General features: G+C 41.0%; 1 protein-coding gene across 1 annotated transcript; it reads left to right on the top strand.

The window, feature by feature from the left end:
• The first annotated feature begins 6,344 nt into the window (after positions 1-6,344).
• LOC147543777 (uncharacterized) lies at positions 6,345-11,129 on the top strand. Its single transcript, XM_086635507.1, has 5 exons — positions 6,345-7,052; positions 7,116-7,179; positions 7,348-7,448; positions 8,445-10,011; positions 10,516-11,129. Exons 1-5 carry the CDS (start codon positions 6,345-6,347, stop codon positions 11,127-11,129), a joined length of 3,054 nt encoding a protein of 1,017 aa, XP_086491633.1.
• Positions 11,130-18,655: the final 7,526 nt, after the last annotated feature.

Genomic DNA, 18,655 nt, shown 5'->3' with positions numbered 1-18,655 from the left:
GAGTTTGGAAGGAAAAAATTGACCATTTGAATTTTCTAATTCATGGCCTCAATTCAACTTAGGTGAAGGTGGCTGAGAGAGTGAGATATAGACTTTTAAAACGGTTTTTCTCAAGTGAGTGAGCAATTTCCGGGTACTACTTTATGGTACTTTGCCTTCCACATAACCTTGGGATACATGTGAGCACCCTTAAGGATCATGTGAGAGTTTATTAATTTTTTTTTTTTTTGATGAAGTGAGATTTTATTAATTAAGTGTTCTTCTTCATTAGTTTCTCCTTTTTGGGGAGACTACTTCTACACATTTTCAAACTTATTGAATATCGTGTAAAAATGTCCTATAACTTATCAAAAAAAAAATGTAAAAATGTCCTATAGAGGGTATGAGTTTTAAATGTAGCCCAGCTCAAAAATATGAGAGACACACGAACAAATGGGCAGTTGTTGGTAGACTTACAATATTTGTTGAAATATGTAGAAAACAACTCTTTTTTTTTTTTGTTGAAAGATGTAGAAAACAACTCAGAAATTTAAAGAGAACACTATATCGGGATTGGGCCAAAAGTCCAATGATATTTCAAAAATAAGGCTCAGATTCTCTCTTGAAAATAAATAAGTTGTACTTTACATAATATTACATCTCTGCTTTTTTTCCTCTCTAAATTTTACCTTCTCTCTCATTTTTCTACTTTCTCTTTTATGTTTCTCTCCAGATTTGTGTGGCAACTGGTATTTACAAAGCTGTTAAGAGCTATTCACAGAGCTAGTTATTTAGAAAGCACTCTTTACGTATTTGCGGAGCGTCCTAAGACATTCTTGAATTATTACCAATTAACAGTTAAGGACTTTAATTTTTATTCATCACAGAACAACCCCCTCCTCTCACATTCCTAAATTATCTTACAGTTAACAAAATCTACTAAATCTTGTACCATCTATTATATAAAACAGAAGGGAAAACGATAACCGGGACAAACATCCTTTTTTAATAAAGGATATTGTCTAGAAGCTCTTCTCAAAATTTAAAATATAGTTCTTCGTAGAGATAAAGTTACTATTTAAAAAACAATAATCATTTCCTTCTTAGTAAGAAAATAACTAAATTAAGAAAAAAAGAAACAAAATAAATTTCAAGGGTTAAAAAAAGAAATTAAAATCTCACTCTCTCAATAAAATAATAACTAATTTAAGATAAAAGAAACACAAAAATAATAACTAATAAAAATCTCTGAATAAAATATAACAATAAATTATGTAACATTTGATTGATATAAGTGTCTGTGCCCTAGTGTCACGGCCTTTTTCTCTCGATAGGCGTCGTGCGGCACTTGTGCGCGCTCTCGTTACAAGTCAGCCAACAAAGTAATATTCCAAACAACGAACGATAGCTACAAAAGAAGGCAACAAGATTATATTGATGAATTATGAGAGCTTACAAGGAAAGACAAGCATATGATTAAAGAAGTTTCCTAAAGGCTAGGGAAGCTTATGGCTCTTCGGTTGCCCACTATTTGGAAGGTAGGGGTCTGCCACTCAAAGTTTACCATCCACTCCCCTACATAGTGCAAAATATATGTTTCACCTATTCTCACAAGGAAACATCAATGCTTTCAACCAAGCATACTCCTTTGTTGGAAATAAAGACATCTACGTCCCCGTGCCAAGGGAAGCTATCTAAGGAAGCTACCTATATACAAGGCACCTTACTATGCACGCTCAAGACATATGCCGGCCTAGCACAAGGCATATGTTACACTTATTACAATGCATAAAAGTAAAAGACATGTCCCTTGGCAATACCAACAAGGCTTGACAAAAAGGGATATGACAAACTCCCCCACTTGTTATGTCGTCGTCCTCGGCAACTTCGCTGCCAAGTACTCCACGATATTTTCTGCATTGTCGAGCAAGGAGCTGGCGCGTTCCCAACTGGCTTCGGCTTCTGGCAGGTTCTTCCATTTCACTAAGTACTCGATCTCCGGTGGCGAATAGTGATGAGCTTGAGCACGACGATCAGCTACTATCTTCTACACCTCCTTGGTTGGCTGGAGCTCCGGTCTTGGATTAGATCTCTGTTGGTTGGCACGTTGGGGATCCGCCTGATCCTGGTAGAACGGCTTCAAGTTGCTGGCATGGAAGACAGGGTGTGCATATATCTCGGGAGTTGTACTTTGAACGAAACCTTTCCAACACGAGCAATGATGGGAAAGGGGCCCTCGTACCGTCTCACCAAGTTTTGGTGTAGCTTCTTCACGAACCGAGAAGTATCCCTGTTTATCTTGACGAGCACCAAGTCACCTACTTTGAAGTTGTGTGGCCTCTGGTTCTCATCTGCGAACTTCTTCATGCGTGCTGCTGCTTTCTCTAAGTGTGCTTTAGCTATGTCTGCTGTCCGCTGCTATTCTTGAGCAAAAGTGAATGCTCGAGGGCTAGTACCTGTATAACCTCTTGCAACCGTGTGGGGAGTTAACGGTTGCTACCCTGTTACCAGTTCGAATGGTGTCTTACAGGTAGAAGAACTCTTCAGCAAATTGAAACAGAACTGAGCTACGTCCAATAGATTCACCCAATTCTGCTGGTTGGCACTAACAAAGTTCCTAAGATATTCTTCAAGAAGAGCGTTGAAACACTCCGTCTGGCCGTCTGTCTGCGGATGATTACTTGTCGAGAAGTTCAGCTGTGGCCCTAAGAGTTTCATGAGCTCGGTCCAAAACCGCCCTGTGAATCTGGCATCACGGTCGCTGATAATAGTCTGGGGCACACCCCAATATTTCACTACGTGCTTCAAGAACAAGAACGCCATTTCTTCCGCAGTACACTAAGCAGGTGCTGGAATAAAGGTTGCATACTTTGAAAAACGATCAATCACCACCATAATAGAAGTATACTTGATGAGACATGGAAATGTCCCATCTGAGTCTCTTAATTTAGACGAGTTAGTCTCTCTAGAGCAGTTACTCTCACAAATTACTCTCTTTTATGTTCAGGTACCTTTTTACAGAGTTACGCGTGCAAAACGGATAAAGTCGGAAAGAATGCAGACTAGGGGCATTTTGGTCATTTGTTGATTCTGACTTCTTGGTCAAGATTGATGTTCGGATGGAAAGTAGAGTCCAAGACGAGCCCGTAGGCGAAAACGGAAGTCAAATCGGAGTCCGGATCAATAAAATATTCAAGGTCAAAGTCCGAGTCAAATCAGTTGACTAAAAGTCAACATATACTATCAGGGACACATGGCACGCTACAGGGAGGTGAATCTGACGGCTTGTATTATTTCGGGCTATCCTCGGTTACTGAAGGGTGTACTCCTGGTTATCCAGTGGGGGAGGGGTGTAATCCCATGCACCCGAGCTCATCACCGCACCTAAACAGGTCGGATTGCAACAGAACCGGGAGTATCATGGAGATCGGATTAGCTGGCCGAAGATATTTGTTTAGATGTGAGAGTTATCTTATAACCGAATGAAGAAACAGAAAGGATTGGAAAAGAGGAAATCTTATCGGCTGAGGGAGGATCATCACGGTTTTAGAGAGAGAGAGAAAAAACCGAGAGAGAGATGGAGGAGATTTGGGAGGATTCGATTCTTGTTTGTTGGTCTATAAAAATAGAAGAGCTCGGCTGAAGTGAGAATGGGATATATAGAACAGAACAGAAAAGGAGAAAAGTAGAGAGAGAGAGAAAAACCGAGAGCTTTATCAACTTAGTTTTTCTTGATTTTTTTGATTTCTCTTTGTTAATCTTAGCTTCTTAGTGAGAAAGGGAGAGAGATTACAGAGAAAGAGAGAAAGTTAGAGAGAGAGACAGAGAGCTATTGTAGAGAGACAGAAACTCGGTTTTAAGAAATTAGTTTGATTTTTTCTTGATTTTTTGATTTCTCTTGTTATTTTCTACTTCTTAGTGAGAGAGAGGGAGATTAAAGAGAGAGAGAGAGAGAGATTACAGAAAGAGTGAGAAAGAAACAGAAAGTTTAGAGAGAGAAAGAAGGTTGAAGAAGATGAGAAAATAAATTTCCCAGAGGGAAACCATTTCCGGGAAGACGAGAAAATCGTTTTCCCAGAGGGTGCGTTTGGCAAATTTCCGAGAAAAACAGAAGGAAATCAATTCCTTAGGCTCTGTTTGGTGGGAAAATTACAGAAAAGTAAGTTTCTTTCTTCTTTTTCTTATATTACTTCAAATATTTATCGTTTCTAGCATGAGTAGCTAAGTCTTTTATATCTAGGGTTTTAGATGAAGTCATAATAATTATTTTCCCGATAATTTATTAAAGTTTTTACCAATTTAACGATAAAATCTTCCGGGTTTTTAGACCGTTCATGGACTAAAACCTGAGTTATCTAAAGAACTCTCTAATTAGATCAAAATTAAATTGTCGTTAGAATTATTAGGAAGACGGATTCGAAAACCCTAGGTTCCCTTTTTCTGAATACCGACTTATTTCTTTATTTATTTATTTTTCGAGTTTTATATTTTATTTTTATTTTACCTTCATCAAACCACTTTTGAAAATCTCAATAGTTTTAAGGTTAGAATTTAGTTTAACTTAGTCTCTGAGGAACGAACCGGTCTTACCGGAACTATTACTTGACTCCCGTATACTTGCGGGTAGAGACCTTTTAGGGTAACCTTTTAGGCCCATCAAGTTCTTGGCGCCGCTGCCGGGGACTTAGTTTAAATTTAATCTAATTTTATTTCTATTTTTTAGTAAGTTTATATTTTTGGACACTTTTACTTGCTTTTCCGTTTTTGGTGTAGAAAAACACAAAGGAGCAAAGGAGAAGGCGCAACAAGGAGAGGAGCTCAAGAAGAAGAATTTACATTTTTTTGTTATTTTTATTTTTTATTTTTTTTGGTGAGAGAGAGACTTTCTTTTTATTTTTGGTTTTAAAGTTTTGACCCTAAATTGGAGGGCTTAATTAAATTGTAATCGAAAATCAAAACGGAGCCTCGGGTCAGAACATTCGCGGGTCATCTACAAAGGTCATCGCCCGTCTTGAACGGGAGGTAAATTTCTTGAACACCCACGAATCTCCTGTCAGTGGGTTTATGGTGTGAATTCGTGTGCTTAATTGCTGTGACCGAACTGTTTAGTGTAATCATTCTAGTAAGGGCACTAACCTAGTTACAAGATAAGAAACGGATTTCATCACCGTTCTCTTGCCCACATAGGTAACAACATTCACGAACCCAAACCTCACTTAAAAAGCTAAAATATTATTTAGACATCAGCCCCTAAGGTATCGAGCTCATAAGACCCTTCAAAAACAACTCAAGAAATTGACTTTTATCTAGGCATTCTCAGAGGAAAGTTTGTAAACAATTCTTGTCAAAAAGGCCGCCTCGAGAAGAGGAAACGTTTGCCGAAGGAAGACGGCTGTCACAACGTTCATCGTTGATTGTCTTCCTGGAGAATTGTCTACCGACTACTCTGATCGAGTAACCTTTATAAACAGTCAAAGTTCAAGTGTTGTGGAGAAGTCGGAGCTGTCTAGATTTGTAGGGTGAATCTGACAAACCTGTCTATTGTCTAGATTTTGTTTAGGTTGCTTGGTGGAGTCAGACTGATTGTGTTTGCTTTCCTATAGGTTCCTCGTAGTGATTCTTTGGTTCGAATATCCTTGGTCGTTGGGCTCTGGTTTATGCCCAATAGATATCGTGATAAGAAAGGTCGTTTCATCAGTAGAAAAGCACATTTAAGTAATCTTTTAGCGAATCTCTCTTTGAGTGACACTATGGGTGAGAATCTAAACCAAGCCAGGGATGGAAGTCAGCCTATGACACTCAGGGATTACATGAATCCCACTAGAACGTGCCAACCGTCATGCATACAGTTACCCCAATGCACGACTCAATTCGAGTTGAAACCGAGCACTATTTAAATGCTCCCTGTTTTCCGTGGGGTTGAGAACGAGAATCCCTACTACCATGTTAGGGATTTCGAAGAAATCTGTGGGACTATGAATTTCCCCAATATGCCTGACGAAATATTGAGACTTAGGTTGTTCCCTTTCTCACTGAAGGAGAAAGCAAAATCTTGGTTGTATGCCTTACAACCCCATTCCATTACTACATGGGAAGAATTGAGCAGTGCATTCCTTCTGAAATTCTTCCCGAAACACAAAACTACCTCTTTAAGGCAAAGTCTTAACAGTTTTGTGCAGCAAGAAGAAGAATCTCTCTATAAATATCTTGAGAGATTTAAAGAAATCTTACTACAGTGTCCACACCATGGTTTTGAAAAGATAAGACTAGTTCAGATTCTCTATGACGGACTAAATTACCCAACTACATCCATGGTAGAATCATTCTGTGGTGGCGGTTTTACTCATAAATCTGCCGATGATTGCATGGCTTTTCTAGAAGATCTAGCTGAGAAATCCCAGCAATGGGAAACTTCTAGAGGACCTCCTACTAGGGCTAATCCTACTCCGAATAAAGCTGGCATCTATAGAGTTGATGAGTCAGATCTTAAACTCGCCGCCATGACGAGAAGGATAGCAGCCCTAGAACTTGGTCAGCCTAAAGCATTCAGGGAGGATCCCACTCAAGTCATGAGTGTTGGAAATGAATCCATCTCTTATCCGTGCTCGGTCTGTGGAGACCCATCTCATACTGGAAATAAGTGTACCCTATTTTTTGTTCCTGACGAGAAAGAGCATGCTAACGCTCTTTATCTAAACTCTAGGCAAGATAACCGTCAGAAATATGATCCTTATTCGAACACTTATAATCCGGGTTGGAGAAATCACCCCAATTTTTCTTGGTCAAAGGGTCAGGGTCAGGGCCAGATTAGTAGTTCAATGAACCCTCCTGGGTTTAATGCTTCTAGGAATCCTTATGCTCAAAACCAGGGTCAATCCAGTACCCAATATCCTTCTCAGAACAAAGAGTCTTTAGAGGAAACCATGAAGCAATTAGCTAAGGCCCAAATGGAGTTTGCACAACAGACCAACCAGACTATATCCAGTCTAAGAACCGAGGTAGGTCAACTTACAGAAGCCCTTAGGCAGAGAGAACAGGGTATATTTCCTAGTCAACCAGAGCCAAACCCGAAGGGTAAAATGGACCAGGCCAATGCAGTAACCACCCTTAGAAGTGGTAGGACAATTGACAATAAGGTAGGAGTTCCCGAAGATAATGAACAGAACTCTGAACCACCAACCTTATCAACTAATACCCCTAGTAAAGAGCCTGTGAAGGCTCTTGAGTCTGAAAACCTACCCATTGTGCCTGAGCCATATGTTCCTAGAGCCCCTTATCCTCAGCGTCTGGTAGAACCTAAGAAGAAATCTCAGTTTGAGGAGATAATGGAAATGTTCAAACAGGTTAGTATTAACATTCCATTATTAGATGCCATTAAACAGATCATGTCTTACGCTAAGTTCCTTAAAGACATATGTACTAGAAAGCGTAAGATGAACTTGCATAAGAAAGTCTTCTTGACTAATCAAGTGAGTTCTATTATCCAACAAACCCTTCCATCTAAGTACAAAGACCCAGGAAGTCCTACATTACCATGCACCATAGGGGAACATGAGATCGAACGAGCAATATTAGATCTAGGTGCTAGTGTTAACCTTCTTCCTTACTCGGTGTACTTACAGTTAGGTTTAGGAGAAATAAAACCCACTCCTGTAGTTCTCCAGTTGGCGGATCGGTCTATTAGACGACCACGTGGAATAGTGGAAGATGTTTTAATAAAAGTTGGTGAATTCATCTTTCCTGTAGATTTCATCATCTTGGATACCGACCCTGTTCGTGATACCCAAAGTCAGATTCCAGTCATTTTAGGACGACAATTCTTAGCTACATCTGATGCTGTCATATATTGTAGGAGTGGTCTCTTAAAATTGTCTTTTGGAAACATGACTGTAGAGATGAACATCTATAAAGCTGGACTTTTTCCAGATGATGTTGAGGATTTTACCGAGTTGAATCTGATAGATATGTTTGTTCAGGATTCTTTACCTGAAACTTTATCGGAGGATCCCTTAGAAACACTGTTGGCTCATTTTGGCTTAGATTTTGATGAGGAGGGAAGTATCAATGAGGTAAATGCTTTGCTGGATTCTACCCCATTACTGGATACTGATAAGTGGAAAGCGAAAGTTGAACCCCTCATTTTGTCAAAGCCAATTGACTCGCCAACTTTAGAGACAAATCAACTATCATCAACCAATGAGTCCAGTGGTCCATCTATCCCAGAGTTGTCTACATCCATAGACAAACCACCTTCCTTAGAATTGAAACCCTTGCCTGACAACTTAAAGTATTCATTTCTAGGCCCATCTGAAACTCTACCTGTCATTATTGCTTCTGAGTTAGAAAAAGAACAGGACAGTAGACTGTTAGATGTCCTTAGAAACCACAAAGAGGCCTTAGGGTGGTCAATATCAAATTTAAAGGGTATAAGTCCTTCTGTTTGCATGCACCATATCTACCTAGAGGAGGATGCTAAATCGTCAAGGGAAATGCAACGTAGACTTAACCCTCACATGAAGGAGGTAGTTAGAGCTGAAGTCCTGAAATTATTAGGTGCGGGTATCATATACCCTATTTCAGATAGTACTTGGGTCAGTCCTGTTCAAACTGTACCCAAGAAATCTGGCATTACTGTAGTCAAGAACGAGTCAAATGAGTTAATACCCACCAGGATGACCACTGGGTGGCGTGTTTGTGTTGACTACAGGAAATTGAACACGGTCACGAGGAAAGACCATTTTCCTCTTCCTTTCATTGATCAGATGTTAGAGAGACTAGCTGGGCATAGCTACTACTGTTTCTTAGATGGCTATTCTGGCTATAATCAGATTCCTATAGCTCCTGAAGACCAAGAGAAAACCACTTTTACCTGTCCATTTGGATCTTATGCTTATCGTCGGATGCCTTTTGGGTTGTGTAATGCACCCGCCACTTTTCAAAGATGTATGATGAGCATATTTTCAGATATGGTAGAGAGGTTTCTCGAGGTCTTCATGGATGATTTTTCAGTCTTTGGCTCATCATTCGATCAGTGTCTGCATCACCTCACACTCGTGTTGGTTCGATGCAAAGAGAAGAACTTAGTTCTTAATTGGGAGAAATGTCACTTTATGGTTCGCTCAGGAATAGTCTTAGGGCATGTCATTTCTGAAAAGGGCATTGAAGTAGATAAAGCAAAAGTTGAGTTGATAAAGAGCCTCCCAATCCCTAAAACGGTCAAAGATATTCGATCGTTCTTAGGACATGCGGGATTTTATCGGCGATTTATCAAAGATTTCAGCAAGATATCTAGACCTCTTTGTAATCTTTTGGCAAAAGAGAACAAATTTGTCTTTGATGGTCCTTGCTTAGAAGCCTTTGAAAAACTGAAACTTATGCTTACTTCCGCCCCTATTGTTCAACCTCCCAACTGGAGTACTCCATTTGAGATCATGTGTGATGCATCTGATTACGCCATTGGAGTCGTGTTAGGTCAACGTGAGAATAAACTTCTTCACGTTATATACTATGCCAGTAAGACGTTGAATGATGCACAGCTAAACTACTCTACCACTGAAAAAGAGTTGTTAGCTGTAGTATATGCCTTAGAGAAGTTCAGATCATATCTCGTTGGGTCTAAGGTCATTATATTCTCTGATCATGCTGCATTAAAATATCTCCTTTCTAAAAAGGATGCAAAACCTAGGCTGATTAGATGGATACTGCTGCTACAGGAATTTGACATAGAAATTCGGGACAAAAAGGGTTCCGAAAATTTAGTAGCAGACCACTTGTCTAGACTTGTAGTCGAGTATGTCAAAGACAAGTTACCCATGAGAGAGAGCTTTCCTGATGAGCAACTCTTTAGTGTCTCCCGATTACCTTGGTTTGCTGATATAGTGAACTATCTTGCTACTGGTCAAATACCCAAACACTGGACCAAGCAAGATCGTGATAAATTTTTAGCTGAGGTGAAATGGTTCTTTTGGGACGACCCATACTTATTTAAGTATTGTCCCGACCAGATCATTAGGAGATGTGTTCCTGATGAGGAACAATTGAAAATCATCTCCTTTTGTCATGATCATGCATGTGGAGGGCATTTTAGTAGTAAAAAGACGGCTGCCAAAATTCTACAATGTGGTTTTTACTGGCCGTCTATATTTAAGGATACCCATGCATATTGTTTGGCATGTGAACGATGCCAAAAGTTGGGAAGCATTTCACGTAGGAACATGATGCCCCTTAATCCTATTTTGGTAGTTGAGGTCTTCGATGTGTGGGGCATCGATTTCATGGGTCCCTTCCCAAATTCATTTGGAAATCTGTACATCCTAGTGGCAGTTAACTATGTGTCTAAGTGGATAGAGGCGGTTGCTTGCAAAACGAATGATCACAAAGTTGTGATCACTTTCTTGAAGGAAAACATACTTTCACGTTTTGGTACACCGCGGGCAATTATTAGTGATGGGGGCACACACTTTTGTAATAGGCAGTTTGAGCTTTTAATGAATAAATATGATATTACCCATAAAGTGTCTACCCCATATCATCCACAGTCTAGTGGTCAAGTCGAGGTGTCGAATAGGGAGATTAAACGCATTCTGGAGAAAACGGTTAACACCAATAGGAAGGATTGGTGTTTACGACTAACCGATGCACTATGGGCTTACCGTACAGCGTTTAAGACCCCTATTGGAATGTCTCCATATAGACTAGTGTATGGCAGAGCATGCCACTTACCCGTTGAGTTAGAGCACAGAGCATATTGGGCTATCAAGCAATTGAATTTTTCGCTTGACAAGGCGGGTAGAGAGAGAAAGTTGCAACTCAGTGAGTTGGAGGAGTTAAGAAATGATGCATATGAGAGTGCTAGGTTATATAAACATAAGATGAAAATGTTGCATGATAAAATTATTTTAAGAAAAACATTTTCACCGGGTCAGAAAGTTTTATTATATAACACACGTTTGCATTTATTTCCTGGTAAACTCCGTTCTAGATGGACAGGGCCTTTCACGGTCAAGTTTGTGTATCCTTATGGTGCGGTTGACATTGAAGACAGAAATGGTAGTGTGTCCAAAGTGAATGGACAACGGCTGAAACCATTTTTAGAGATGTTGACCGATACAGAGGACGTTTCTATCGAAGATCCTGTCTATCAAAACTGATCTGCTATGATCAGTTTCGTCTGGCTGAAGACGTTAAACTTAGCGCTTTCTGGGAGGCAACCCATGCATAGGACTTCTGAATCTAGTAACATCTTTCCCTATTCCTGTTATTTTGCATAGTCTTCAGAACATTGAGGACAATGTTCGGTTTAAGTTTGGGGATGGGGGATTGAATTTTTAGTCCTTATTTCAAAAATTCAAAAGGGTTCAAAATTTTTTATTTTGGATTAGAAACGTGAGTCTAGTTGTTTTTGCTTGTTAATAGTTATAGAGTCTAGTTGGTTGTACTATGCTTTTGCTAAGGGTTTTTCCACGAATTTTGAGTCTTGAAGTTGTCTGTGCACTAGCCATGTGAGTATTAGATAGGTGAAGAGTAGATTTTTCTAAGAGAACTTAATCGATCATTAGTGGAGACTTAACCCATGTGAGATTCTGAGCCTTTCTTTTTGTTTCGAGTGATCTCTTCTGAGCTAATTCTGAGTAGAATGAAGAGCTACTCAACCTCGCAGTATTCATTAGAACTTAGTTGATCTCTTGAGTTCAAATTTTACAACCACTAGGGATGTCATCAGGAGTGCAAACCTTCTCTTGTAGTCTGAGAAACTTGAAAACAGTGTCAACTAGAGAAAGATAGAACGCCATCATTATTTAGAACCCTGAGAGTGAGGCATGAAGCAAAGTGAATAGAATTTTATCCAAGGAAAGAATAATGTGAAGAAAGTATGTTATGTATTTTGAGTTTTATTACCACAGTCAGTAGCAAAAAAAAAAAAAAAATGAAAGAAAAAAATGTTTATGTGGTTTTGTTTGAGTCCCTTGAAGTAGTTCGTGAAGTTTTGAAGACGTTGAGTTCTCAGGTGTTCTAGTCACATCATCATTAGTGTCTATTGACCTCTAGGAAGCATTGTTAGATAGTAGATCAGGTGAGAAGAGTTGGTTAGCTTCCCCATTCCATATTAGTGGTTGTTTCCTTCTTTGAGATCAGTCGTCCACAGAATTTTAGTCCGTCTTTTTCATGTGTTGAGTTTTCTTCATATTCATACCAACACATAGAGTGAACCATTCTTGAGTGACTTTGATTTTTGAGTGTATGACCGTGAGGCAGTAGTCGAGGCGAAATGTATCGAGACGGTAATCGAGGTCTTGTCTTTTCAAAACCGAAATGATACTTATATTGGCTGGTCACGTGCACTTCGAGTCTTGATTACTAGTGAAAAGATTTTTAGCGTTTGTATGGTTCGATTGATTTAGATTTCATTTCTATTAACTTTCGAAAATCTACCGGATGAACATTTTTAGTCCACATCATATTTAGACCCTTTTGCATCTTTGATCTTTGAATTTTGTGGGTATATTCACTGCAAACCCTCACGAGACAAAACTCGTCCTCTTGGGTAACCTAGAGGTTTAACGGCTTGTTGCACGTGCTAAGTGCAATCGTGGGTCCCTACGAAAGTGGTGAAATGGGTTTAATTTTATTATTCGGTTTTGCTCGAGGACTAGCAAAATCTAAGTTTGGGGATGTTTGATGAGACATGGAAATGTCCCATCTGAGTCTCTTAATTTAGACGAGTTAGTCTCTCTAGAGCAGTTACTCTCACGAATTACTCTCTTTTATGTTCAGGTACCTTTTTACAGAGTTACGCGTGCAAAACGGATAAAGTCGGAAAAAATGCAGACTAGGGGCATTTTGGTCATTTGTTGATTCTGACTTCTTGGTCAAGATTGATGTTCGGATGGAAAGTAGAGTCCAAGACGAGCCCGTAGGCGAAAACGGAAGTCAAATCGGAGTCCGGATCAATAAAATATTCAAGGTCAAAGTCCGAGTCAAATCAGTTGACTAAAAGTCAACACATACTATCAGGGACACATGGCACGCTACAGGGAGGTGAATCTGACGGCTTGTATTATTTCGGGCTATCCTCGGTTACTGAATGGTGTACTCCTGGTTATCCAGTGGGGGAGGGGTGTAATCCCATGCACCCGAGCTCATCACCGCACCTAAACAGGTCGGATTGCAACAGAACCGGGAGTATCATGGAGATCGGATTAGCTGGCCGAAGATATTTGTTTAGATGTGAGAGTTATCTTATAACCGAATGAAGAAACAGAAAGGATTGGAAAAGAGGAAATCTTATCGGCTGAGGGAGGATCATCACGGTTTTAGAGAGAGAGAGAGAAAACCGAGAGAGAGATGGAGGAGATTTGGGAGGATTCGATTCTTGTTTGTTGGTCTATAAAAACAGAAGAGCTCGGCTGAAGTGAGAATGGGATATATAGAACAGAACAGAAAAGGAAAAAAGTAGAGAGAGAGAGAGAGAGAGAAACTGAGAGCTTTATCAACTTAGTTTTTCTTGATTTTTTTATTTCTCTTTGTTAATCTTAGCTTCTTAGTGAGAAAGGGAGAGAGATTACAGAGAAAGAGAGAAAGTTAGAGAGAGAGACAGAGAGCTATTGTAGAGAGACAGAAACTCGGTTTTAAGAAATTAGTTTGATTTTTTCTTGATTTTTTGATTTCTCTTGTTATTTTCTACTTCTTAGTGAGAGAGAGGGAGATTAAAGAGAGAGAGAGATTACAGAAAGAGTGAGAAAGAAACAGAAAGTTTAGAGAGAGAGAGAAGGTTGAAGAAGATGAGAAAATAAATTTCCCAGAGGGAAACCATTTCCAGGAAGACGAGAAAATCGTTTTCCCAGAGGGTGCGTTTGGCAAATTTCCGAGAAAAACAGAAGGAAATCAATTCCTTAGGCTCTGTTTGGTGGGAAAATCACAGAAAAGTAAGTTTCTTTCTTCTTTTTCTTATATTACTTCAAATATTTATCGTTTCTAGCATGAGTAGTTAAGTCTTTTATATCTAGGGTTTTAGATGAAGTCATAATAATTATTTTCCCGATAATTTATTAAAGTTTTTACCAATTTAACGATAAAATCTTCTGGGTTTTTAGACCGTTCATGGACTAAAACCTGAGTTATCTAAAGAACTCTCTAATTAGATCAAAATTAATTTGTCGTTAGAATTATTAGGAAGACGGATTCGAAAACCCTAGGTTCCCTTTTTCTGAATACCGACTTATTTCTTTATTTATTTATTTTTCGAGTTTTATATTTTATTTTTATTTTACCTTCATCAAACCACTTTTGAAAATCTCAATAGTTTTAAGGTTAGAATTTAGTTTAACTTAGTCTCTGAGGAACGAACCGGTCTTACCGGAACTATTACTTGACTCCCGTATACTTGCGGGTAGAGACCTTTTAGGGTAACCTTTTAGGGTAACCTTTTAGGCCCATCAATACTCCCCCATTTTTGGCAAGCCACTAATGAAATCCATAAATACACTCTCCCATGGACGTTGCACCACCGGCAATGGCTCCAAAAGTCCCAAAGGTTTCTTCCGCATCACCTTGTCCTGCTGACAAATGAGGCAAGTCTGCACGTACTCTTCAACTTGCTTCCTCATGTTCGGCCAGTAATATGTTGTCTCAAGTAACGCACATGTACGTCGGTAGCCAGGGTGGCCTGCCCAGACCGTATCATACATTCCTTGATAAGCTCCCGCCTCAGCTCCGCAGAGTGAGGCACATAGAGACGTCCACCTGTGGTATATAACAGATCCTCTTTGATTCTGAACCTTGTGGAACGCCCTTCCTTCACCATATCGACCAAGATCTTGGCTTCTTTATCACTCTGCAACCGTTCACGAATCTTGTCGATAATGATGGTCTTCAACTGGGACCTGCTCCTCTGTCCCGTGGTAACCAAGGCGGGCAACTCCGCCTTCCTGCTCAGTGCATCAGCAACATTGTTCATCCTTCCTGGTTGGTACTCCATATCAAAATCGAACTCGGCCAATGACTCCTGCCAGCGAGGCTGCTTGGAAGTGAGCTTTTTCTGAGTCATGAAGTGTGAGGCTGCAACATTGTCGGTCTTCACCAGAAATTTCGACCCCAACAAATAATGCCTCCAGACCCTTACGCAATGAATAATAGCTAATAACTCTTTCTCCTGAGCTATATAACACCGCTCTATTTCGGAAAGCTTGCGGCTCTCGTATGCAACTGGGTGACCATCTTGCACTAGCACCCCACCAAGTGCAAAATCAGATGCATCGGTGTGAACTTCAAAAGGCTTGGAAGTGTCGGGCAATGCCAATACGGGATCGTTAGCAACATGCTTCTTCATATCCTCGAATGCTTCTTGACATTCCTTCGACCAAACCCAGGGCCTGTCCTTCTTCAATAAATCTGTCAAAGGTGCCGCTCTGGCTGAATATCTCCTGATGAACTTGCGATAGTAATTCGTAAGTCCGAGAAACGATATGAGCTCCGACACTGAATTTGGCATCTTCCACTCTTGGATGGCTTTCACCTTCTCCTCCTTCACATATAGCTGGTTCTCCTTTAGGACCCTAAACACTTCTCTCAAGTGCTTTGCATGATCTTCCAAACTGTGGCTATACACAACAATATCATCAAGATACACCACCACGAACTTGTCGAGAAACTCATGGAAGATCTGATTCATCAACGTACAAAACGTGGCAGGTGCGTTGGTTAAGCCAAAAGGCATCACCAAGTACTCGAACGCCCCATATCGCGTTACGCACGTGGTATTTGGCTCGTCACCTTCTGCAACACGGACTTGATAATACCCAGAGCGCAAGTCTAACTTCGAAAAGTACTTTGCCGAACTGAGCTGATCAAACAAGTCCGCTATAAGTGGAATCGGGTATTTGTTCTTCACAGTCACCTTGTTCAAAGCCCGAAAATCCACGCACAGCCGCAAGCTACCATCGTGCTTCTTCTGGAACAACACTGGAGCACCATAAGGAGCTTTGGAAGTTCGGATAATCCCGCCTCCAATAGCTCATCGAGTTGTTTTCTCAATTCGGCCAACTCGGGTGGAGCCATCCTGTAGGGAGCTTTTGCAGGTGGCTTGACTCCTGGAATAATCTCTATTTGATGATCAACAACACGTCGTGGGGGTAGAGACTTTGAACGCTTTGCTGGCATAACATCCCTGAACTCCTTCAGGATGGTCTGGATCTTGGCAGGTACAAGTTCTGCGTCTACTCCTGTAGTCTCCATCTTCAAGGCTGCCAAGTATGTCAACTCTCCCTTCCTTAGCCTCTTCTGTAGCTGCATCGCTGAAATCATCTTGTCGCCTCGACTCTTCTCGGCAACTACTGGCAGCATGCACGGCTTGTCTCCAAGGAAACATATGCTACCCAAGTACGGCATCGGCACCATTTTGTGCTCCATCATGAAGTCTAGTCTAATGATGACCTGAAAATCATCCAAAGGTACACAAGTAAAGTTAGTCTTACCAGACCACTTGCCAATCTCGAGGGGTACATCTCGAGCTACCCCATCTCCTGGTTTTGGTGCCGAATTAACGGCCTGCATGCGGCTTGGATCCTTATGAAGCTTTAGACCCAACCGCTTAGCCTCCACAGCATCTACAAAGTTATTGCTAGCTCCAGAGTCTACCATCACCTTGGTAGTCTTGCCATTAATCTTACATTCAACATACATCAGCACCCTTGAGGCCTTAGGCTTCTCACTTGATTGGCCCGCAAGAGCATTGAGTACCTGGAGCGCACCCATCTTTGAATCATCATCATCGTTATCCACATCTTCCTGTGGATCATGCATACTCTCCTTGTCCTCTTTGCTGCCAAAAGACACCTTCAATACATTGAGCGCGGCTCGAGATGGACAATCACGTATGTGATTGGGGCCACTACAAAGGAAGCACTTCAAAGGTGCTTTGGCTCTTGATGTAGCGCCCGTCTTCGACCCTGTGCCATCCCGGTTGGGGTAAGGTTTCCGCTCACCACCATGGCCTTTTCCCCTTCCAGGATTGGGCTTTCCTCCAGTGCCTGTAGGCTTTTTCCTCTGTTGGTCATTCGTTGCGAAATCTGTGAGTCTCTCAGCGGCGGCCTGCGCTTTGGCCAAGTCTTGCACCCTTTGCCTTTGGAGCTCTGTCTGTGCCCATGGCTTTAGGCCTTCAAGAAAACAGAAGAGCTTATCCTTCTCTAACATATCTTTTATATCGAGCATGAGCGCTGAGAACTGCTTCACATATTCCCGAATGGTACCTGTGTGCTGGAGCTTCCGTAGCTTCTTTCTTGCCATATACTCCACATTCTCTGGAAGGAATTTAGCCTTGAGATCTCTTTTCAAACCTCCCAAGAATCTATGACGACACGTCCGGCTTGTATCTCTTCATATCGTGTGCGCCACCATAGTTTAGCATCCCCCGTCAAGTACATCGTGGCCATCGAGACTTTGGTGTCTTCATCTTCGGATCGCACGGCATGAAAGTATTGCTCCATGTCAAACAAGAAGTTCTCGAGCTCCTTGCCATCTCTGGCTCCTCCATAGGATCTTGGATCGGGTACTCGCACTCGAGGAGGATGCGCTTCTGCCGCTCCGGCTCGGTCTTGGGTACTTAGAATCCTCATCAACACATTCACCTGTGCTTTCAACTCGTCGATTATGCTACCTTGCTCTTCTCGAAGGTCGCTAAGTTGCACTTGTACATCCTCCAGGGATGCTCCCATAGCTTCCACCGTCATGTCCACACCATTGTGTCGACCTTCCAATCCGTCTAGCTTCTCTGCGAGCAACGGGACGCCTACGATCACTTCCTCCAAGCGCGCGGCCCGTTCCTCCAAAGCTTCCAACCGTTCTTTCGTAGTTCTTGGGGATGCCATCCTATGCTCTGATACCAATTGTCACGGCCTTTTTCTCTCGATAGGCGTCGTGCGACACTTGTGCGCGCTCTCGGTACAAGTCAGCCAACAAAGTAATATTCCAAACAACCAACGATAGCTACAAAAGAAGGCAACAAGATTATATTGATGAATAATGAGAGCTTACAAGGAAAGACAAACATATGATTAAAGAAGCTTCCAAAAGGCTAGGGAAGCTTATGACTCTTCGGTTGCCCACTATTTGGAAGGTAGGGGTCTTCCACTCAAAGTTTACCATCCACTCCCCTACATAGTGCAAAATATATGTTTCACCTATTCTCACAAGGAAACATCAATGCTTTCAACCAAGCATACTCCTTTGTTGGAAATAAAGACATCTACGTCTCCGTGCCAAGAGAAGCTATCTAAGGAAGCTACCTATATACAAGGCACCTTACTATGTACGCTCAAGACATATGCCGGCCTAGCGCAAGGCATATGCTACACTTATTATAATGCATAAAAGTAAAAGACATGTCCCTTGGCAATACCAACAAGGCTTGACAAAAAGGGACATGACACTAGGGCACGGGATATACCCTAGTACAATACTAATGAGAATAGTTTTTCTATTTTATTTATAGTTATGGAAATAGATTTTTCGTTGTCAGTGTGTTTTTCAAAGATCATGATCGTTCCATCTAGGTATTTTTGGTTTCTCTTGAAAATTCTGTCATTCAACACAAATGAAATTAAGGATTCTATATAGGTAGAATTTGCTTGTTTTAGCTAGGATTTTATGAGTTTTTTAAGATGTAGAGTTTTATCTCGTG

The sequence above is a fragment of the Eschscholzia californica genome, unplaced genomic scaffold, assembly GCF_041429995.1.
Source record: "Eschscholzia californica isolate CP2 unplaced genomic scaffold, dmEscCali1.0.p SCAF_4, whole genome shotgun sequence".
NCBI classification, from domain to species: Eukaryota; Viridiplantae; Streptophyta; class Magnoliopsida; order Ranunculales; family Papaveraceae; genus Eschscholzia; species Eschscholzia californica.
This window is presented reverse-complemented; position numbering and strand designations above follow the sequence as displayed.